Here is a 23,095-nt window from a genome sequence, read left to right as displayed (position 1 = left end):
CACTGAGAATGTTGTGCACATTGAACACAAAGATGTTTTCTATCACCCATAAACCTGGGTCAGATTGTGCATTGAAAGAGACTCTGAAGCGAGAATAAATCTCGCTTCAGAGCTCATAGTTAGCAGGGGCATGTGTGCCCCTGCTAATACGCAGCTATCCCGCGGCTAAAAGGGGGTCCCTTCACCCCCAAATCCCCCCTCTTGCAAAATCCACTACCAACTTGGTCGTGGATTTTGCTCCTCCTGGAGGCAGGGCTAACGGCTGCAGCCTGCCTCACAGCGCATCTATCAGCGGCGCATCGCCGCCTCTCCCCCGCCCCTCTCAGTGAAGGAAGACTGAGAAGGGACGGGGGGGGGGGAGAGGCGGAGGTACGCGTCTGATAGACGCGCGTGAGACAGGGTTGCCGCGGTTAGCCCTGCCTCAATGCGAAAGAGATCCCCCGCTGCACGGAGGGGATTTGGGGGGTAAGGGACCCCCGTTAAGCCGCGGGAAAGCGGCGTTTTAGCAGGGGCACACATGCCCCTGCTATCTGAGGTCTGAAGTGAGATTTATTCTCGCTTCAGACTCTCTTGAAGAATGTGTAATAGAGGAAGAATCACCTTATTCCCCTGCAGAGTACCTGCACATCACTCTGACATGTACCCACACTTACATTGCCTAGGGCCTGATAGATGTTCTTTGTTCCTGTCTGTACCTTCTACAAGTACTCTTACCAAGGACTAGTTTTAGTATGACTAAAGGGAATAAATATGGCAGTCTCCATATCCTTCTCACTTCAGTTGTCTTTTTTTTTTTTAAATTCCTAAGCGTTGGCAGTTAAGAGACGACTTTCATGTTACATACTTTCAATCAACAAGATTGTAATATGCAAATTAGAGGAGTCTGAGTCGGTGGAATCCTAAACTGAGGAGTCTGAGTCGGTGGATTTTTGTACCGACTCCACAGCCCTGCTTATTTTTGCTTCCACATTTCCTGCCACCCCTTCAGTTTTCCCCTTAACTATAGTGTGGTCCCCGGGCCCCCTGTAGAGTTTTTAGCAGTGTAGCGACCAGGGCTGTGGAGTTGGAGTCTGAGTCGAGGAGTCTGAGCCGGAGCAATTTTGTGTACTCTGAGTCAGTCAATGGTTCCATAAACTGAGTCAGAGGGAGTAGGATGATTTTTGTACCGCCTCCACAGCCCTGGTAGCGACTTACCTTTCCCTGTGCAAGCACAACTTAAATTGTTTTATGGAATGCATAAACTGTGCCTAAACTGGGAGTTTTTAAAATTGTACATTTTCGCTGAGCAAATTAAATTGTTTGTGTTGCTGCTTTGTAGTATAATGCTGCATTTTTAACCCTGAGGGGCTTGCTTATAATCCTTCTGAGGAGGTGAAAGTACTGGTGATGAACTACATAATGTTCAAAAAACAGCAACTTCCAATAATAGCTACTAGTCTGAGTGTATGAAATCCGAGACATGGCAAAGTATGCTGGGACTAGTTGTTCCATGGCAATCAGAGATCCTCTACCTATGGCTGACTAAGCTGTTAAGGTTGGTGTGTCTTTATCTTTATTATGCAAGTGCATTATTTACCGCCCCACATGGGAGAGGAGGCACAGCCCAGCCTGCTCAGTAATGCTTGTGGGAAGCACAGGAGTTACAAGGCATTCCAGCAGGCTCCAGCTGAAGAGGCAGCATTATGCAGCTCTGCTTTGATTAGTCGATGTCAATGTTGTCAGGGCAACTGTGAACAGCAGCGTATCATATTTTTTCCTTCTGTGCTGTGTGCTGAATATTTTAGTGTGCTGTAGCCGGCTGAAGGGTTAGGGAAAGGTGTTCCAGTGCAAACAGACCAGCAGCAGATTCTGCCTGGCCCAGCGCCGAGGACCATCTAGTGATTTCACATCAGTCTGGACCATTCCACTGGACCGTGAATACAGCAGGATTGTGGCTCTGGTCTCTCCATACTTTCTGCCATGGGGGGGTCAGTAACAATTTCCTAGATGCCCAGACTGCTCCTGTGACAGGCTGTTCTTGTAGAACTGGTGCAGGAAGAGAGGATACATGCTTATATTCTTGAAACCAAGGAAGAAGGGAAAGGTGGCAAGCAATATGCCAGGGAAGAGTAAATCTGCATGGCAGGAGAGGGTGACAAAAACAGGTGCACGACCTGGGCCCCCTATTTTATTCACGATTAATGAGGAAGATGAACAGCAAAAGCATGGCAATGCCAGGAAGGTAAAAGGTAGGCACTGTGTGTGTGTGACTGGTATGGTGCTGTTACTATGCAGAGCTATGGCATATCTTTGTTGTATTATGCAGGTGCAGCAACCTCTGTATCTAGCTCCGCTCCCTCTTGGAAGATAAGCATATGTTATGTGTGTTGAACCTTGACCTTTATTTAGTTGATGATCTTGTTAGAAATTTGCTTCCTGTTTACGTAGGCAATGCTGCTTTCTAGGATGACGATGCTGAATTGTAATTTAACCTCAAACTTTGTATGTAAACCAGATTCAATACGGTCTTTATATTGTAGTGGTCCAAGGACAATGTAAATGTATATGTTTGAGCTGTGTAATGATAATTAGTGTAGATGCAGAATAATGTAGTTCTAGTAACAGGGCCCTCCCTTATGCAGAGATATGAGCTGGTAAGTGTTGCAATAGGATAGCGTGGCAGAGTGAACTGGCCCTGCTGTGGCATGTATGCCATGTAGCTGAACTGCTGAAGGATACAGTGTGTCATGCCATTACTATATTTCTATTTTGTTTGCCGAACAGCTGAGGAGTGTCAAGGGTGTCACTGACATCTTCACATAAAGATAATCCTTCATTAACCCATCCCATAGTCATTAGAACTGCCAACTAATATTCAGTCAGGGAGGAGGCTATAAATAGATTCCAATAAGCATTCATGTCTGCACGTCACGGGATCTGTATGTAAGCTTATGTTTGTAGTACTGAGGGGCTACATGTCCTTTTTAAAGGAGATAAATACATACTAAAATAGGGAACACTGATGATTTCTTGACCGATAGCTTACTGCATTCAGTTATACAGAATAACTGCCTTGTAAAAATCCTGGCTTCTTAGAGCATGATGTTATTAGGATGCTAATGGATAGTATCATTTGACCTTGATAAATGGCTAGAATCTGGAGGCTGAGCATACACATGTCCAGATAGATTCTGCAGTGCTTGACATCCCTCTGACATGCTGAAGAGCAGAGCTTCCTGGAGAGAGATGGGAGCTGCAGGCGGCCAACACATAGCGTTACAGGGAGGGGGGTTACAACCAGATCTTATAACTTTCAGCAACCATAATGTTGGATCAGGGAGGTCTTTGCTAATGATCAAATCTATTTGTCTGTATTATGATTTAAAATGAGTGGGTGAAACAAGTTGTAACAATTGAATGAGTTTTACCTGCTTTCCCTACACATCTGCATTCTTGTAATTATGCATCTCAAAAAATGTGCCTTCTTGTCCCCCCTATACTGCCATGTGCTGCCCGCTAACACATAGTACATGTAGCAGGATAAAGTAATAGTTACTGCATCCTGAGAGCCTGACTGTTTTCCTGTTTGAGATTTGCTGATGATAGTAGACAAGCCCACACACAGGAACCAGGCTTCAAAATCCTTCCAATGTGGGCAACAATTAGAAATAAGATGTCTTCTAGAAACTACTGTATTTCTATTTTGGCCAGGACCATGATGCTGAAAACTACAACTGTGAATGAGAAGTTAGATTGTGTCAGAGCAGATGGTCTGTGAAAATGCAACAGAAATTGGGGAAAAACATCTGTAAAATAGTTACTAGTATTTTTTCCCCTCCTTATTGAAAATTTTGGTGAATTAAAAACTGTGCTCCAAATACTTTTGAATCCTTTTCCTTGTAGTGCAGATGACTATACTAGGCATGGGTGAATTGTTCTTGGAAGAAATTAATCTACTCAGGATGTCTAAACCCCTCAAAGCATTTCTGACAGCATTATCGTTTGAGAGAGTCTTGCTGACTGATGTTAGCTCTTAGGTGAGCCATGTGATTAATGTAGTAGTTACTGCAAACCTTGAGGAATGGTCAGGACCATTATCTCAGAAAGCTGAAACTGATTGGTTTAGTCCTTTCTAGAAATGCCATAATGGGATGCTTGTCTACAAATATCTGGAAACTACCTGCTGCTGTTAAAAACGAAACACGTCTATACAATGTATTGATCCTACACTCTGAGATGCAGACCTATCTTTATTTTGGAGAAGGAACTTACATCAAACTCCAGGTATTAGAGGCTTACCAGATATTCAGATATGATCCATATGCTCTCTAGGCAGTGTGCTGGCACATTGCCACATAAACCGGACACTTGGCATTGCAAAATGTTTGTGTTTGTTCATGCCTGTCATTGTGGATAGTAGGGGGGCTTGGCTAGTACCTGGCAGAAGTCACTACAAGTGCTACTTCTAAGGCCTCGTTCACATCTGCTGCGCTGAAAAACGTGCTAAAGCGCATGGTAAAAAACGCATGCGCTTGTGCGCGCTTTAGGGCTCGTTTCTGTGCTTGCGCTGCGCTTCTTTAAAGCACATTTTGCTTACTGTAGCAGCAGCAGTTGTCAATAAAACTTTGTTTTTGTATGTAAATGTATTTTTTTTCTCCAATTAGGGGTAAAAAACGCATGCGCTTCTATGCGCTTGTACGCGCTTCTATGCGCTAAAAAAGCGCACCCATTCACTTGCATTGATGTGCGCTTTACAGCTCAGCGCACAGAAATGCATGCAACACTACGTTTTTGTAACGCTGCTCAGCGCAGCGCATAAATGTGTACCAGCTATATTTAGTTACATGGAAAAATCAATACCTTGCTGAACGCACAGGACAGTGTGCTGTAGAAAGCGCACAGAAACGGCCCTGATGTGAACGAGGCCTAATATGTTGAATGGTAGCAGTGACAGGTTTTTAAACCTTCCCGCTTTTCCGGAGAATGGTTGATATAAGGCCATTTGTTGAACTCTAGGGTCAATTGTTGCCAGATCCCAGAAATTTGAATGTCTCTTCCTATTAGGTGTCCATACAGTATATTAGAGGCAGATCAAGTTAAAGACCGATATCTTCCAGGAATTTATCTACTTCCTGCTCTACCACCCTGCACCATTAAATATTATACAAGATTTCAACAGAGTTCTCATCTAATATTGATTTCATCACTGCAGGTGGTAGCTTTGCATTGGCTGATGCAGTACAAAGCTATGTAGAGCTTCAATCACGCTTGTGCTACCCGCTGCTCTACCCACTGGACTACTGCAATGCCCTTTATGCAGGCCTCCCAAACAAGGACCTGCACCGCCTGCAATTAGTGCAGAATGCAGCTGCCAGATTGCTAACAAACCAGCCTCGCCACTGTCACATTACACCGATCCTTCGCTCACTGCACTGGCTATTAAAATGTAGAATACTCTTCAAGATTGGACTGTTGACTTTCAAATCGCTGCACAATTTGGGCTCTGGATACATGAAGGACTTACTGAAGCTGCATCACACCTCTCACCTCAGATCAGCAGGTTCCATAAACTTGGTCACTCCCAGAGTGCACCTCAAAACCTTTAGAGACAGAGCTTTGTCATGCTGCCCCTACTCTTTGGAACTCCCTACCATACCCAGTAAAGACAGCCCCTTCCCTGCAGTTATTCAAATCCAGACTGAAAAGCCCCCTGATTAGCCTGCCATTTTTGGACTTATAGAATTCTTCCTTTGTACCATGATTCACCAATCAACCAATTATTGGTCTGAGCCATGCTTATGTGCTTTGAGTCCTACAGGAGAAAAGCGCTTTACAAGTGTTATTTGTTGTTGCTCTCCTGTGTGCTTGGTGAGAGGGCATCCATAACTGGCATTTTTTATATGATGATTGTAATATTGATGAAAATTACCATGGTTTCCGTAGACTTTTGTTGGGTACAATGTTTATATCAAATCTAATGTCTAAGCTGTTGAAACTGTTGTTTACCTGTATGCATAACATTAGTTGCCAAGCTACACAGCTTTGCCACCTTAGCAGCACAGGCTGATGCCACTAACCAGGTTCTACTGAGCTCTTATAAGTCCTTCTACTGAGCTGGACTTGCTGGTTCAGATGATTGCTTTAACCATATTCTTTTCTGTTGATTACTAAAGTTAATTTTTCTTGGTGAATATGTAATAAACTAAAATCTCAAAAAGAGACCATATGTACCTTTTGAAACGAGCCTCCTTAGACCAGGAGGTCTTAGTATCAACATAGTCTTACAGCGCCTCATAAGAGAAGAATATTGGCTTATGGATGTGGCATACTGCCAACATTTGCGTTTCTTAATAAAGTTTGTTGCTACATGGGTGGAGATGGCAGAGGAGGGGTACCACACGAGAACTTTGTCCCTTATGAGTCACTTTGTGATGAAACATGCAATGTGGGTCCCGATGTGGAAGTAATAGGAACAGAATGTGGGGGTGTATGGTGAGTGAAGAGAGGAATGTAGGCAGAATGGGTGAAGAGCCTGTAGAATTTTACCTTTTATCAATTTTGGGTACTGCTGGGATAGAAATGTACTTTTATCATTTTACTAGGGCAGTAAACGCTAATAACCACATCATGCCTGGAAGTTTGCCTAAAGCTGACCACCATACATACTATCTTGATTGCACAAATGTACTTCATTAGGAGAGCTTGCCAAAATCTGTTGAAAGTATTCAGCCTTTTAGTCCTTATTCAAAAGGTTTGAATACGCCTTCAGTCAGTGTACTCCCATTAGGACCAAGCTCAATCCTAGGCCAACCAGTGCCATGCAGACATGTCACTTGGGTATAGCCAAGTGGCATGTACTGTTTCTATAATGGTAGGGGGGGGGGGTGGAATAATGGGGTGGCACACAATGAATCGGCTTCCAGGGGTCAGGGTAAACACAAAAATAATGTGCTCACTCATCAGTGTGTAGCGATTTAGCATGCAGAATCTTTAAACTGCCTCAGGGGGGACACCTATACACAAGTTAGATTTTCAGCAAAGGCCACTCCGAATGGCCTTGGCTCAGTTTCATTTGCATGTGTACGTACTTAAAGGGAACCTAAACTGAGAAGGATATGGATTTTTACTTTTAAAATAATACCAGTTGCTCTCTCAGTTGCAGACTCTCCTGCTCATCCTGTGTCTCTTAATACTTTCAGCCACAGCCCCTGAACAAGCATGCAGATCAGGTGCTCTAACTGAAGTCAGACTGGATTAGCTGCATGCTTGTTTCAGGTGTTTGATTCAGCCACTACAGCAGCCAAAGAGATCAGCAGGCCTGCCAAGCAACTGTTGTATGGATGTTTAAAAGGAAACATCCATATCCCTCTCAGTTAAGGGTCACTTCAAGACGTGGTAAGATTGTACATTCAAGGTGATTTCGTGCATGGTCAGCCTAAAACTCGGCAAAGATTTCAGGGACATTTAGGGCCCATTCACACTTGAGCGTTTTGCCAGCAATTTTGGCAAAACGCTCAAACGCTAGCGCTTTTGAAAGCGCTAGTGTAATGAAACCCTATGGGCCCGTTCTTACTTGGGCGATTTGCGCTAATTACCGCAAATAAACCAAACTCGCAAAACAAACATGCGTTGCCAGCACCATTTTCAGGCGATTTCCCGGCTATCGCGTTTCAGTGCTATAGAAGTGCTAAACTCGATCACGGAAAAGTTGCCGCAGTGTTCGGTGCTTTTTCCACTGAAAAATCACTCACGCAAAACATTGTGCGCTTTCAGGTGTGAATGGGCCCTAAGAGATCCAGCTAAATGAAATTCAGCAAAGTTAAGTGCATGAAAACACTTTAATTTTGCCATGTAAGCAGATGCTATTTGAAATGCTTGGTCTATGTTAGAAAATGCTAGCCGGCTGCAAATTAATGTGAAAAAGCATTATTTAATAAAGTAGACCACCAGAGCCCATATGCACTCACTATTTTCTACTGACTTATCTCCTAGATGAAATTTTCACACCTTGTCAAAAAATGCCTTTGAAAACCAACAGCAAGCAAGAATATACGCATTTTGACAGTACTTTTTCACCTACTTTTAGGTAATTTTTCAATTGCAAAGTGCTGAAAAGTTAATCATTGTGCACCCATCTGTTATCCCTCCTAGAGGTGCATACACACATCAGACTATAGTCTTTGGAAAATGAAAGATCACAGACCAATCTTACCACCCTTCATGTAGTATGAGAGCCATACCTACACAATCTATTCTATGGAGCTGAACTCCACATCAGAAAAAAATCTTTGCAAGATGCTGCACACACAGATGCTGTACAGGCACAAAAGATCAGTATCTGCAAAAGATCTGTTCCGGCAAAAAATCCATTCCTGCAAATTGTCTATGAGATCTGCAGATCATCATACACACATGATTTAACTGACATTCATCTGCAGATCAGATCCACCAGGATGGATTTTCAGATCTGCAGATTATTGCTTGATCTGCAGATGAATGTCAGTTAAATCATGTGTGTATGATGATCTGCAGATCTCATAGACTATCATTGCAATTTGCAGGAATGGATTTTTGGCAGGAACAGATCTTTTGCAGATACTGATCTTTTGTGTCTGTGCAGCATCTGTGTGTGCAGCATCTTGCAAAGATTTTTTTCTGATGTGGAGTTCAGCTCCATAGAAAAGACTGTGTAGAGTATGGCTCTCATACTACATGAAGGGTGGTAAGATTGGTCTGTGATCTTTCATTTTCCAAAGACTATAGTCTGATGTGTGTATGCACCTTAAGGACGATCACAGATATGCAAATTGTTCTGGGTTGATGCAAATGTATGCAAATACATGCAGTTTGAAAATGGACCAGTCAATTTAAACCCAGGTTTAAATTGATTGATCCTTTTTCAAGCTGCATATATTTGCATAAATATTTGCATAATTTCGGAAGTATTTGCATCTCATTGATCATCCCTAATCCCTTCCTCCGCCACCAAAGAGATGGCACGCATTGTTCTGGTATACTAGAGTGAAGCATCTGTAAAGTTCTCATTCCCCACATTGTCTGCAGAATTATGGGAGACACTTATTGAAGTTGTTGATGCACCTTTAGGTCTCATTTACATGCAACGCACACTATCTGCATTACCTCCCGTTGTACTGCTGATCACATTCACTGATAGTTAAGGAATGAGTCAGTGTTGTGTTTTGGCCAAAAATGCAAGCAGAAGTTTTTTTGTGTTTGTTTTTTTGCAATGCACTGCAACTTGGGAAAATCATCCAAAAACACGGTCTGACTTAACACTGCTTTGCTGATGACACCTATATTTGTCATTCAGACATGACAGACCCCATTCCAAAAACAAACACCTGCTTAGCTGAGTTTGATGAGAAGAAGAAGCGTGCACCACCAAATTTCATTCTGTAGCAAGAGCTTCTTCATTGCGTTAAAAGATCCACATGGATAGGTGTGTACACACGCACTACTAAAGAGAACGACTGGTCCGTCAGACCCTCCCGCTGGGCGGTCGTTCTCCCGACAGTAGTGCGTGTGTACAGTCTATCTGCAGACTGACAAGGCTGTTTCTGAATGATCCACTCAGAGGATCGTTCAGAAACAGCCTTATCAGTCTGCAGACAGACTGTACACACGCACTACTGTCGGGAGAACGACTGCCCAGCGGGAGGGTCTGACGGACCAGTCGTTCTCTTTAGTAGTACGTGTGTACGCACCTGATGAAGAACTAAAGCAGACATCCAGCTAATCCATATCAAGGCTCGAACTACAATAAAAAAGCCCAAAACATCAACCTGGGGTGAGAGTTACAAGGGGTGGGCAGTAGGGGTTAGTGACAGGTCACGACGGCAATTCTCCCCTGTACACTTCACTATGTACTGATCTGAGACAAGCTGATGCACTTTGGGGGAGAAAAGCGCTTCACAAATGTTTCGATGTTGTTATTGCAGCACTTAAAGATACTCTGAAGCGAATAAAATTTGCCATTTTTACCTTGTTATTCGCTTCAATAGTCTCATCAGAAGTAAACCGCCGCATCCCCGCCACAAAACAAGGGGTTTAAACCCCCCAAATCCCCAGGCAAAAGTCCACGACCAACTTGGTTGTGGATTTTGCTGCGCTGAGGCAGAGCTTTCAGCTTCAGCTCTGCCTCTCCTAACGTCAATTGCCGCACGGATCTTAGCCTCTCCCTGACCCTCTCTATGAAGGAAGACTGGGAGAGGCGGCAATCCGCAGTAGAGGCAGAGCTGAAGCTGAAAGCTCTGCCTCTTTCAGGAAGCGCCGGCCAGATTGCCCTAAATCGCTCGTTTTGCGCCGGGGATGTAGCGGTTTACTTCTGATGAGTACTGAAGCGAATTATAAGGTAAAAAAAAAATTCGCTTCACTCTCTTTAAGATCATCAAACAGTGCAGTCTATGCACTTGCGCACCATACACTTTGTCGAAATGCGCACAGCAATGCGTGCAGTGTGAATGAGGCCTAAGCCAATCTGTCCAAAGGATGGTTTGACTGGGTATCGGGCATAACAATAGACCTTTCAAGGGATTGAGCTGAAGCGGGGCCCAGAAGCTGCAGGGGGCCCTGTGGGGGGAGAAGTTACGTTTTCCCTATCTTGAAATACTGACAACAAGGGGCACGGAGAGAAAAAAACTTTCTGCACAATTGTTCTAATGTCTGCATCTGCTCAGCCAAAGAAAAGACCACTTACCATTCGCATTTTGTCCTCAGGTGCAAGATAATGCATGTCCTGGTAGAGTGCACACTAAAATGTGAGGGAGTGGGGAGGGAAGGCACAGACAGGCCCCCCAAGTGCTGGGGCCATCACTGGGGGGTACCATCCAAAACCTTGGTGTGTGCAGAATGGGTCGATGCGTTGCACAGAAGAATATTAGTTCATTTATTGCACACATGAGTTGTGTGTGCAATAAAGTAACTATTATTATTCTGTGCAACACATCTGGTTTATGTATTGAATTGTTGTAACTATGCAGTGACGCTCCTGCCTAGACAGTTGGCAAGACAGAGTACCATCAGATGAACTTTTCTGTTTAACCACTGGAGGACCGTAGGCTTACACCCCCCTAGTGACCAAGTGATTCCCCCCCCCCCCCTTTTCTGCCCAGAAACAGAGCTTTCTGTTGGTGGGCTCTGATTGGTGCTGCAGTGTTTGTTTTTATTATTTATTTGTTTAATTTTTTTTTTATAAATTTACCTATTTGTTTTATTTATTTTTTTTACAGCCCCTCCTCCGCCAGCCAATGACAGCAATCGGCTGTCATAGGCATTTCTCCCGAGCACCCCAAGGGAATAGCCGTGTCACACAGCGCTGCTGTAGATCACAGTGCAGTACAATGTAAATAGATGGCGGTTTCACCGTCTAACAGTTTCCTAGCGGTGATCGCTGCTGGGAGACTGATGGCGGAGCGCCGCACGCCATCTGCAAAACCCTGCCCGCCGCGTTCAGGCCAATTGGCGTGGAGCGGTTGGCAAGGAGTTAAGTATCAATATCCATATTTGAATCTATTTCTAATTTTAGGTTTACTTTTAACATTTTTCGAAAGTTGGTGTCTTAAATCTTTAAAACGTTGTTTATACATGGAGGCTATGTGTTTTGTATAGTTCATGTATGTCCATGTGTGTATGTTTGGACTGTTTATTTTTGTTAAGAATATATTTCTTTCTGTGTTTTGTTTTTTGTGTTTTATTTTTCCTCCAACATAATTTTTTCCTCCTCTCCTTCTCTAAAGGCCGATGTATTCCATATGTGACATTACATGATGGTTTAGGTTCTATTTAGAGACTCCATGGATCCCTAATATCTCCCCTGTAATGGCTTTGGCACAGTGTTGCGTTTTCATACAACAAATGTGGCTATGCCTTTTGCAGAATGGCACAGCATCTGCCTTGCGCTGTGTTGTAGCTCTGACGCCATTCAACTACATTGCATGCAACAGCGCTGAGTTGTGTACAGAAATACATTTAGCCGTGAGTTTTCAGAACACATGCTGCGTGGTACATAAGTGTGCCCAACCTTTTCTGAACATTAATGATAAGCTCAAAAAAGATGAAACTATACTTCCATGGGTTTAGGGTGTGCCCACAGCCACCAACGTACAATCCTTCTCCATTTTCCACAAAACAATTGAAAACTGTAAACTGGCACCAAAGATGCAGCAGGGATGGATAACCACCCCTGGGCTTACCTGCAGCCTGCTCCAAACCACGTATTCAGTCACAGCAAAAAAGAAAAAAGATGGGCACAGCTGCATAAAAGGCCCTTTATTGTGGTTGGGTAGACAGCGTGGTCACAGACAACTTTTTTTTACCCCCACTACTGTGACCACGCTGTCTACCCAACCACAATAAAGGGCCTTTTATGCAGCTGCATCCATCTTTTTCTTCTTTTTTGATGTGACCTTTTCCTTATCTTCCAGTTTTTGTTTTTTTTTTTAGTTTTACCTTGAAGTATCCTCCATACTTGCACTGTGCAGTAGTGTCCAGGCCTCTGTTCTGATATAGCAGAGGGTGTGTGATGCTTTAAAAAAACTATTGAGTGGATATTCAGTAATCGTTTTTTTTATATACGGTAAATATAGCATTTACTCAGAACTTTTATCTGCTTTTGGAGTTTTATTCAAAGGAAATTAAAAAAAAAAAAAAAAACTTTCCTTTGTAAGAAAGATGTGGAGACAGAATACGTTAGTGGATTCTAGATGAGTAATATAATATGGTCTACAGCCAGATACTTCATACCAAAGCCCTTATGTGTTTATTAGGGCAGAAATTGGCATAGCTTTCCAATCTTAGCATGCTTCAATCTCCAGGATCCCTTTGCGATATGACTCCAAACATGCCAGATTGGTTCGTCCTGGATGTTCTGTAAAGGGAGGTGCAAGAGACCTTCCACTGTAGTTTAATACATTGTATGTTGGATAAGGCTGCTTTTAATTCCCTCTGCCCATTGCTAGGAATGGGCATTAGGCACACCTGAGAATACTAATTCAGTTTTTATTTCTTCAGTAGACTGAAGTGATTGTAAATGTGGATGTCTCCACTCAAGTCCCAACCACTTATTACCGTCCATGCTCGGAGCAAACCGAGATTGTTCGGGATTAATTTGCGTGTGTGTGTGTATATATATTTCCAAGCTTTAAGGTGATATTTTAACTTTGTCCCACAAATACTCAATAGGGATTGAGGTCAGGCATCAGAGCTCGCCATGAAAGCAGGTCTGATGGATGTTCCTCAAACCAATTTGAGACGGATCAAGTATGATGGCAAGGGTCCTCAACAGGCCTCTTTTCCCATTTCTCTTTGATACCAGAGGCACTCTTGATGGTCTCCTGCTGCTAAAGCTCATCCTTTGCAAAGTCTGTCTTGTGCGTTGGGCAGGGCTGTGAAGTCTGAGTCGGAGCAATTTTGGGTGCCTGGAGTCGGGAAAAAATGCTCCGACTCCTAATGAATTTAAACTGTAACTAAAATAGAAAATATGAGAAAATGTTCTATTTCTCAGATAATAGTCACCATAAATAATTTATATATACAGTAATGGCTCTGCTTAGTCCACAAAAATGAAATAAACCAATCAAATTGAGTTACTTGTGATATATATGCTGTAAGAATAAAGCCTAATGTGTAGCTGTGTCACTAATAGAGATGGTCAATGAGATGGAAATAATTCTGCGTTGATGCTGATTTATGCAAATGTATGCACGCTCTTTGTTTAATGAAATCAAATAATTTGAATGTTAAAATTTGGTTTGGTGGCTACGAATTAAAGGGCACTTGAGACGGATGAAAAGAAAAGTTTTTTTATACATACCTGGGGCTTCCTCCAGCCCCCTTCAGGCCAATCAGTCCCTCGCTGTCGTCCTCCACCACCTGGATCTCCTGCTATGAGTCCCAGTAATTCAGCCAGTGCCGCTCCTACAGCCAGGAGCATTCTGCACCTGCGCAATAGTGCTGCGCAGGTGTAGTACGCTCCCGGAGTGTGTGTATGTGCACTACGCCAGACTGGCTCAAGTACCTGGACTCATAGCAGAAGATCTGGGTGGCGGAGGAGGACAGTGAGGGACTGATTAGCCTGAAGGGGGCTGGAGAAAGCCCCAGGTATGTATAAAACTTTAATTTCATCTGTCTCAGGTTTACTTTGTCACACAGTAGTACTATACTCTATGTATGCACTCCCCTCAGAGCTGCAGGGAATCCACAGGGAATGTTGTGCACATTGAACAGAGGTGTTGTCTATCACCCATAAAACTGGTTCAGATTGTACATGAAGAATGTGTAATAAAGTAAGAATCGCCTCATTTTTCTGCACCTCACTCTTACATGTACCCACAGTCACATTGCCTAGGGCCTGATCCATGTTCAGATTGTACATGAAGAATGTGTAATAGAGGAAGAATCTCCTCATTCCCCTGCAGAGTACCTGCACATCATTCTTACATGCACCCACAGTTACAATGCCTAGGGCCTGATAAATGTTCTTTGTACCTGTCTGTACCTTGTACAAGTGCTCTTACCAAGGACTAGTTTTAGTCTGACTAAAGGGAATAAATATGGCAGTCTACATATCCTTCTAACCTCAGTTGTCTTTTAAAATTCCTAAGCGTTGGCAGTTAAAAGACGAATTTCATGTTACATACTTTCAATCAACAAGATTGAAATATGCCATTTAGAGGAGTCGGAGTCGAGGAGTCTGAGTCGGTGGAATCCTAAACTGAGGAGTCTGAGTCGGTGGATTTTTGTACCGACTACACAGCCCTGGCGTTGGGATATGCTTTGTGATGCCCTTGCATTGAATTTAGCTTTAATTTATTGTCTTGTTGCCCTTCTGTTGCTGTGGACTATGAGTCCAACTTGCCCTTCACTTCTCACGTTCACCAGCCTTTTTCGAGCAGAATAATCCTTATCGCTTGAAGTTTTGCCACTCTCTGAACACCCAAGATACTGTTGAGTGGAAAAACCTAAAAAAGTGATCTTTTCTGAGATGCTAGCACCAGGTCTTCTTACACTGACGATCAATCCCTTTTTCAAAGTCACTTAAATCTTTTGTCTTACCCATTTTTACATTAACTTCTGTACAGGGGCGTAACTAAGAGCCCCCGGGCCCCCCTGCAGAAATTGTGAGCGGGCTTCCCCTACTGGGGCCCGCTTGTGGCTGTTTTGGGGGGCTGGAGGGGTTGCATCATGAGGGGAAAGCTATGGCCACACTCGGCGGGGAGGGGGGAAGGTCCCCCCCTTCCCTCACCTCGGGCTTTCCCCTCTGTGCTCCGCTCCAGCTTCTAGCTATACAAGTGCAACGAGCGGTGCGGCGGGCAGCGGCAGGCAAACATACCTTCCGTGCATCCGAACGCTTCTCGCTCTAGTGACAGACGCTACTTCCTGTTTTATACAGGAAGTCGCGTCAGTCACTAGAGCGAGAAGTGTCCGCGCTGGAACGCATGGAAGGTATGTTTGCTTGCCGCTGCCCGCCGCTCCGCTCGCTGCACTTGTATAGCTAGAAGCTGGATGGGAGCACAGAGGGGAAAGCCTGAGGTGAGGGAGGGGGAGGACCTCCCCCCCCCCCCCCCCCCTGCCGAGTGTGGCCATAGCTTTCCCCTCATGGTGCGACCCCTCCAGCCCCCCAAAACGGCCACGAGCGGGCCCCAGGGGGGGGGGGGGGGCATGGGCTGCATCCCCTGTTGTTACGTCCATGCTTCTGTAATAACTACGTTGTCTGAAGATGAGCATTCCTTATATAAGCAACTCTGTGTTGTAACGTAACTGTTGGACTAATTTACGTTCAAATAAGGGGTGTGTCTAATCTTTTAGTCACTCAGGCCTAGTGCACACCGGAGCGTTTCCGCTGCGGTTTGCGATCTGCTTGCGGGTGCGGATCTGCTAGGGTAATGCATTTCAATGGGGTGGTGCACACCAGAGCGGGTGGCGTTTTGCAGAAACGCATACTCCCGGGCTGCAGCAGATTTTGGATTGCGGATGCGTTTCTGCCTCAATGTTAAGTATAGGAAAAACGCAAACCGCTCTGAAAAACGGCACTTCAGAGCGGTTTGCCAGGCGTTTTTTGTTACAGTAGCTGTTCAGTAACAGCTTTACTGTAACAATACATGAAATCTACTACACCAAAAACGCTACACAAAACCGCAAAACGCTAGCTGAAACGCTGCAGAAAAATAAGAAAAAGCGTTTCAAAATCTGCTAGCATTTTGCGGATCTGCTAGCGGTTTTTGGTGTGCACCAGGCCTTAGTGCATAATTTCTGTTGTATTCACTTTCAAAGGGAGATTATCTGCTCCTGTACCCTCCATAACAAGAACTTACAGCGAGTCCTCATTTTTTATAATTGACTTAGCTGATTTAACATATTTAGGTAGTTTAATGTGGGATTTTTCAATGCTTAGTGGGTTTTTTCTCAACACAGCAGTCTTAGCTGACTTTCACACGTGTATGTAAAAGTAGAGATAAACATTTAGCAGGTACCATAAGAGGAGATTTGGAAAGTGTAATGATTTAAAGGACTGTTCCTAGATAGACTTATGTATTTACTTATAAAGGCAGCTAGCTCCTATCATTTCATAGAACACACATACCAAACCTGTGTGGACACTGGTTGTCCTCCACCTATGCTTTCAAGGTGGATTAGTTCTGGTTTTGCATACCATGTGACGCCTAGGATACACACCTGTGAAAAGCATGAGGTATGCAAGTTACAAGTGTAGAATATTTGCAAAATGCTTTTGTGTATTTCAGCTGCCATAATAGATGGACAAGTGGCGAATATTTCTTTACAGCGAAATATTCCTACTTTAAAGGTTTTCAAATGTACGTCTCATTATTTTAAATGTGAAGTCAAATTATCTGAACATAAAAAAAGTAACTTTAATAGCAATGTTTAAAAAGGAACTCCAGTAAAAATAATGTAGTAAAAAAAAGTGCTTCATTTTTACAATAATTATGTATAAATGATTTAGTCAGTGTTTGCTCATTGTAAAATCTTTCCTCTCCCAGATTTACATTCTGACATTTATTACATGGTGACATTGTTACTGTGGGCAGGTTATGTAGCTGCTCCTAGCTGTTTTGGCTGTTAGAGACAGCTGTCAACAGCTAATTCCTGTCTGTGAACATTGTTACATTGTGGCAGTTTGCCCAGAGTACCGCTGTACTCAGAGCTTCTTGTGGGAGGGGTTTCAGCACAAAATCAGTCATACAGCGCCCCCTGATGGTCTGTTTGTGAAAAGCATCATATTTCTCATGTAAAAGGGGGTATCAGCTACTGATTGGGATAAAGTTCAATTCTAGGTTGGAGTTTCTCTTTAAAGTCTTGACTTTAAAAAATGTCAACAGACAAATGAAAAACAGTGAGGCATGGAGCTATGGGGGTGTGGTCTATACAAATACCAAGATTAACCTTTTGTGCTTCAAAATACATGTACACTGCCAATTGTAACACAGATGGTGATACAACTAGTGTTAAATACAGAGGATGTGCTTATATTTTGGAGTGCAAAGGAACACATTTGTTTACAAGAATGTGTCTTAAAGCCATTTTGGTTTGGCTGTGAGCCTTAGATTTGTAGTGCCTATAGGATTATAACCCTGTTTTTCATTTTATAAATGGTGAAAATGTGGTTTGTTGCTTCTGAAAAAAAAATAATTTGCATGACGTGTGCGTTGCCTTTAAAGGATACCCGAGGTGACATGATGAGATAGACATGGCTATGTACAGTGCCTAGCACACAAATAACTTGCTGTGTTCCTTTTTTTCTTTCTCTGCCTGAAAGAGTATGGTCGCATTCACAGTGGGACGTTGCGTTTTAATGCGACAAAGTCGCAACGTTTCTGCGTTAAGAGGTAACGCACTGCAAGCAGTGAGTTACCACAACGCAACATTTTTTAACACGACTTTAACATCGCACTGTGAACGGCAGATAGAATTAGCATTGCAGTGTGGTAAGCTGCATTATAAGACTTCATAACGTGCGACCATAACGTCCCACTGTGAATGCAACCTTAACCACTTGAGGACCACAGTGTTAAACCCCCCCCCCCCCCCCCCCTAAAGACCAGGCATTTTTTCTGTAAATGGGCCACTGCAGCTTTTAAGGCCTCACTGCAGGGCCACACAATTCAACACACAAGTGATTTCCCCCTCCCCTTTTCTCCCCACCAAGCTTTCTGTTGGTGGGGTCAAATTGCTCCCCCAGTGTTAATTTTTTTTAAATATTTATTTTTCAATACATTTTTCTTATTTTTTTTTTATTTTTCTTTCCCCCCTCCCTCCCCTCACCAGCCAATCAGTGTGATCAGCTGTCATAGGCTTCAGCCTATGAGAGCCGATCGCTCTCCTGTCTCCCAGGGGGACAGCCGTGTCACACAGCTGTCCTCAGTACAGCGCTGCCTTAGATTGCAGCGCTGTACAGCAATAAAATACGGCGGTTTCGCTGTGTAACAGTCTCCCAGCAAGACTGAAGGCGGAGCAGAGCGCCGCCATAAGAGCGGGGATGGGCGCGAATTGGCACGCGCGATTGCCCGCAAACCATGCCCCATCGCCCGATTGGTGTTAGGCGGTCCTGGGGCTCCCGCCGCAGCCATGCTCATTGGCATGACATGGTCGGCAAGCGGTTAAACATCAGGTATGTAAGTGGCAGTTCCCGTCTGAGGGCCCGTTTCCACTTGTTGCCGCACGCGTCAGTGAGACGTGCGGTGGCTTCCGGGTGTGCGGGATCGCAGGCGAATCCCAGAAGCCGTGCCATGCACGGCTATGGGATTCGCTGCCTCCCGCGCAAAATTTGTGGCCAGTGTTGGCCGAATCGCTAGGGTAAGCGATTCGGCCGGCGGCACCATAGTTTCCTATGGCAGAGTTTCCCCGCGCGATTTGCCTGCGGGGAAACTCTATGGATTCGGAGCGGTTTCCGCTCCAGTGGAAACAGGCCCTAAGTCAAGACTGGGTCAGAATATAGTGTGACCCTCACTGATAAGAAATTCCAACTATAAAACACTTTACTAACAGAAAATGGCTTCTGAGAGCAGGAAAGAGATAAAAAGGGTAAATAATTCATACATTTTAGCTCTGGCATACTTAAATGAATGTCATTGAGCAAAAACAATAAAACAGTTAAAGTAGATTGAAACATAAAATAAAACTGTTCAATATCTTAAAAAGTCATTTTTAGGAGAAGGTAGATGGATACAATTGTTTATTTCATTAGTTTATTTTCGCCTCAGGTGTCCTTTAATGACATACTGTATGTGCCCAATTGCATCTGTTTTCCACTGCAAATGTTTTCCATTACAGATTGAAATGCAAACGCATGAGATTTTTGTGTGCCTTTTTCCTGCATTCATATTCTGAGTACAACTGCGTTTCATTCAGTGCACTTTTATTTACGATTATTGGATTGAATATTGCACCAAGATGCAGCAAGCAGTGATTTTTTAAATGCACAGAAATGGAACGCAGTAGTGGAAAAGGGGTACTGTAATTAGCGATATTTTGCCTTGCAAAATAGTTTTAGCCATAAACCGTGAACAAGCATGCAGCAGATCAGTTGTAACAAGATTAGCTGCATGCTTGTTTCATGTGTGGGATTCAGACACTAATGCAGTCAAATAGATCAGCATGGCAGCCTCCATAAACCTCTCACTTTATTTGTCCTTGACTCTGTGGTCTCTCCAGCAGCTGCGCAGCTTTGGCAGCAACTTGGTCTATGGCTCTGTCTCCAGCAGGAGCACAACAGCAGCTTTGCTGGCAGCTTGGTCGCTGGCTGGGTTGATGGCCCTGTCTCCAGCAGCAGCTTAAGGTGGCCATACACTGGTCGATTTGCCATCATATCGACCAACAGATAGATCCCTCTCTGATTGAATCTGATCAGAGAGGGATCGTATGGCTGCCTTTACTGCAAACAGATTTCAGCATGAAATTGATTCACCACTTGTAAAGCTGCCGCCCCCCCCCTCATATATTACCTGATCCGGCCGGCACGAGTCTCCCGGTCTCCGCTGTCTTCTTCTCCGCGCTCGGCTCCAGGGCTCCAACTTCACTTCCTGTCCGGGGAAGTTTAAACAGGAGAGGGCGCTCTACTGTTTAAACTTCCTGCCGGGACAGGAAGAAGTGAAGCCTGCCGGACTCTGAGCCCAGCGGAGAAGGAGCAGCGGTGACAGTGGGGACACGCACGGGTGGAACAGGTAATGTATTGCAGCTGTATTGCGTCGGTCGTTGGACATTCGAATGCCGCTATCGACTCACTCCCGACCCGCCAGCGATCGAGCGAAAACTTCCGCACAGACAGGAACAACGGGAATCGAGAGGAACGATCAATTTTGGTCGGAAATCGATCGTTCGGTCAACGTTTGCGCAACGATTTCACAGCAGATTCGATCACAGTGATCGAATCTGCTGTATATCGGCGGGGAAAATCGTTAGGTGTATGGGCCCCTTTAGTCTGTGTGTCTATGGCTCTGTCTCTGGCAGCAGCACAGCAGCAGCTTTGGTTGCAGCTTGCAGGCACCTTTGAGGCTCAGGCAGCGGGGGGGGGAGGGTCTATCGTTTCGTCAGGCGTGTGCTCCAGCGGCGTGGCCTCTCTTTCATGAGGCACTGGGACAGTGCCGCTCTCATGAGGAGCGGGGACGCAATGTCAATACGTCATAGGGTTGGGATTCGTTGGAATCTAATTTCGGAAACGACGTAAAGATTTGAATCCACAAATCTTTCTCAAGATTCAAGGAATTTGTTACATTTGTCATCCCACCTCTAGTAAATCTGCACTGTTTTCCATTATTAGTGTGCTTGTTATGTTGTTGCCACTCTGAAAGGACAGTTATGATAGTAGAATCAAAAATCACAAGTACAATGGCAAATTTCTAAACCACACGAAACGCACAAAAAAAGTATTTAAAATTGCCAAATATCGCAAATGGAAATAGACCCTTACTGATACCTCTAAGTCGCCATATCACGGCAGTTTTTCTTTTTACCATCACTCTGCAAAAGTGTGTTTTCTGCTCATAATTTTTAGTTTTTATTTGTGATCTATAATTTTGTGAAAAAAATTCAATTGAAAGCAAACAAAATCCTGTTAACCTCCATCGCATATGCAGCGGCACACATTTCCTGCTATTTGGGAGGTGTGCTCCCTGCCCAACACAAATTCTCCTTTGCGATGCCTTACGCTGACCCCTGCCCTCCAGTGTTAATATCTTCTTGATGCCTAACCCCAGTAACCTTCTCCCCGCTTAACCCTTCCCTGATGCCCAACCCTGCCCTTCTAACTGTAGCGTGTGGGCCAAACCTCTGCTACTTTATACTTACCCCTAGTACTCGCCCTTGGACTGATGCCTAGCATGGAATCCCAGGGCTGTGGAGTCAGAGTTGAGGAGTCTGAGCAATTTTTGGGTACGCAAATTTGGTAAAAAAGCAATAATTTTGACTCCTAATACAGTTAGAACATTTTATCATATTTTCTCTTTTAATTTATTTCTCAGGTAATAGTCATCATAAATTATAGATATACAGTAATATCTGTGCTTGGTCCACAAACATAAATTAAAACAATTCAAAAAATAGTTTTCTGCTGCAATAAAGCAGTTACCGTATTTTAAAAGTCAGACATACATATTTCATTATGCTGTATATCTGTGTACACAGGAATCTTTTACATATAATAACATATTTGCTGTAAGAATAAAGCCTAATTCCTAGTTGTCAATTATAGAGATGGTCAATGAGATGCAAATAATTCTGTGTTGATGCAGGTTTATGCAAATTATGTATGCAAATGTATGCACTTCCATTACATTATGAAATCGGGTAACTTTATATGTTAAAATTGGGTTTGGTGACTGCAAATTCAGTTACACAGTAGTACATTTGCACTCCCCGCAGAGCCATTGTGATCTCTCCACTGAGAATGTTGTGCACACTGATGGTAAAGAAGTTGTCTATCACTCGTAAACCTGCTTCAGATTGTGCATGAAGAATTTAATAGAGGAAGATTCCCCTCATTCTCCTGCAGAGTACCTGCACATCCCTCTTAGCTGTACCCACAGTTACATTGCCTAGGACCAGCTCCTGTCTGTACCCTCTACACAAGTATTCTTGCCAAGTGCTAGTTTTGATTTCTATTTAACAGCTACTCTACAGCAATATCCTAAGTTTAGTTAAAATGCATCTCTGGTGTACATAAAAAAGAGGTATCCTAATGCTTAAAAGTTAGAAAGCCCCAACACATTGTCTGTTTAACCTTCCTGGCGGTAAAAGCCGCGCAGGAGGTTTTCTCAGGCCCTGCTGGGCCGATTTGCATAATTTTTTTTTTTTTGTGCAACACGCAGCTAGCACTTTGCTAGCTGCGTGTGCACTCCGATCGCCGCCTCTCCGCGCCGATTAGCCGCCGCTCGCCGCACCGCCCCCCACCCCCCAGACCCCGTGCGCTGCCTGACCAATCAGTGCCAGGCAGTGCTGAGGGGTGGATCGGGACTCCCAATGACGTCACGACGTCGATGACGTCCTCCCGCTCGCCGCCATGGCGACGGGGGAAGCCCTCCAGGAAATCCCGTTCTTTGAACGGGATTTCCTGATCGGAGATCGCCAGAGGGGGAATGCTGCTGCACAGCGGCTATCATGTAGCGAGCCCTGGGCTCGCTACATGATTTAAAAAAAAAATTAAACTGCGGCGCTGCCCCCTGGCGGTTTGTAATAGACCGCCAGGAGGATTAATAAGGTTTACTGGAACCCTGGATAAGCATAGATCTGCCCTTTGCAGAAAATGGCCTGGGCCTTTTCTATATCATACCCAGCGGATATGGGGCTCCGGTGAATCTTCTTATACAGACAACGTACTGGGGCATTCACATTTACAGGCCAGGATGGCTGACAGGGTAAACTGTCAGCTTCCTGGCCAGGAGCTTCTTGTTCCCAAATGCAGATAGCATCTTAATATAGTGTGGGCAGTGATGAAATGCCTTTTATGTTACATATTTTCAATTAACAAGATTGTAACATGCAAATTAGAGCAGTCGAGGATTCTGAGTCGGAGGAGTTGGAGGATTTTTGTACCGACTCCACAGCCCACATCCACATAAAAAAATGAATTGCTTTTTTTTGTATA

The 23,095-nt window shown here is 44.1% G+C and overlaps 1 protein-coding gene across 7 annotated transcripts in view; it reads left to right on the top strand.

Moving 5' to 3' along the window:
- Positions 1–23,095, top strand: part of MAP7 (microtubule associated protein 7) — a 215,673-nt gene that overhangs the window by 76,165 nt on the left and 116,413 nt on the right. For 2 of the 7 annotated variants that reach the window (XM_068231647.1, XM_068231649.1), the window contains exon 1: positions 1,662–2,228. The exons of 1 other annotated variant lie outside the window; for it this stretch is intronic. In XM_068231647.1, the coding sequence (XP_068087748.1) occupies positions 2,048–2,228 (181 nt within the window). In that variant the 5' untranslated portion in view covers positions 1,662–2,047. Of the gene's footprint in view, positions 1–1,658; positions 2,229–23,095 lie in introns of those variants that run through there. 4 more of the 7 variants (XM_068231645.1, XM_068231646.1, XM_068231651.1 and 1 more) reach the window with 4 other exon arrangements.

This window comes from Hyperolius riggenbachi, chromosome 4, assembly GCF_040937935.1.
Source record: "Hyperolius riggenbachi isolate aHypRig1 chromosome 4, aHypRig1.pri, whole genome shotgun sequence".
Classification (NCBI taxonomy): Eukaryota; Metazoa; Chordata; class Amphibia; order Anura; family Hyperoliidae; genus Hyperolius; species Hyperolius riggenbachi.
Note: the sequence above shows the minus strand (reverse complement) of the source record. Positions and strands in the feature narration are given on the sequence as shown.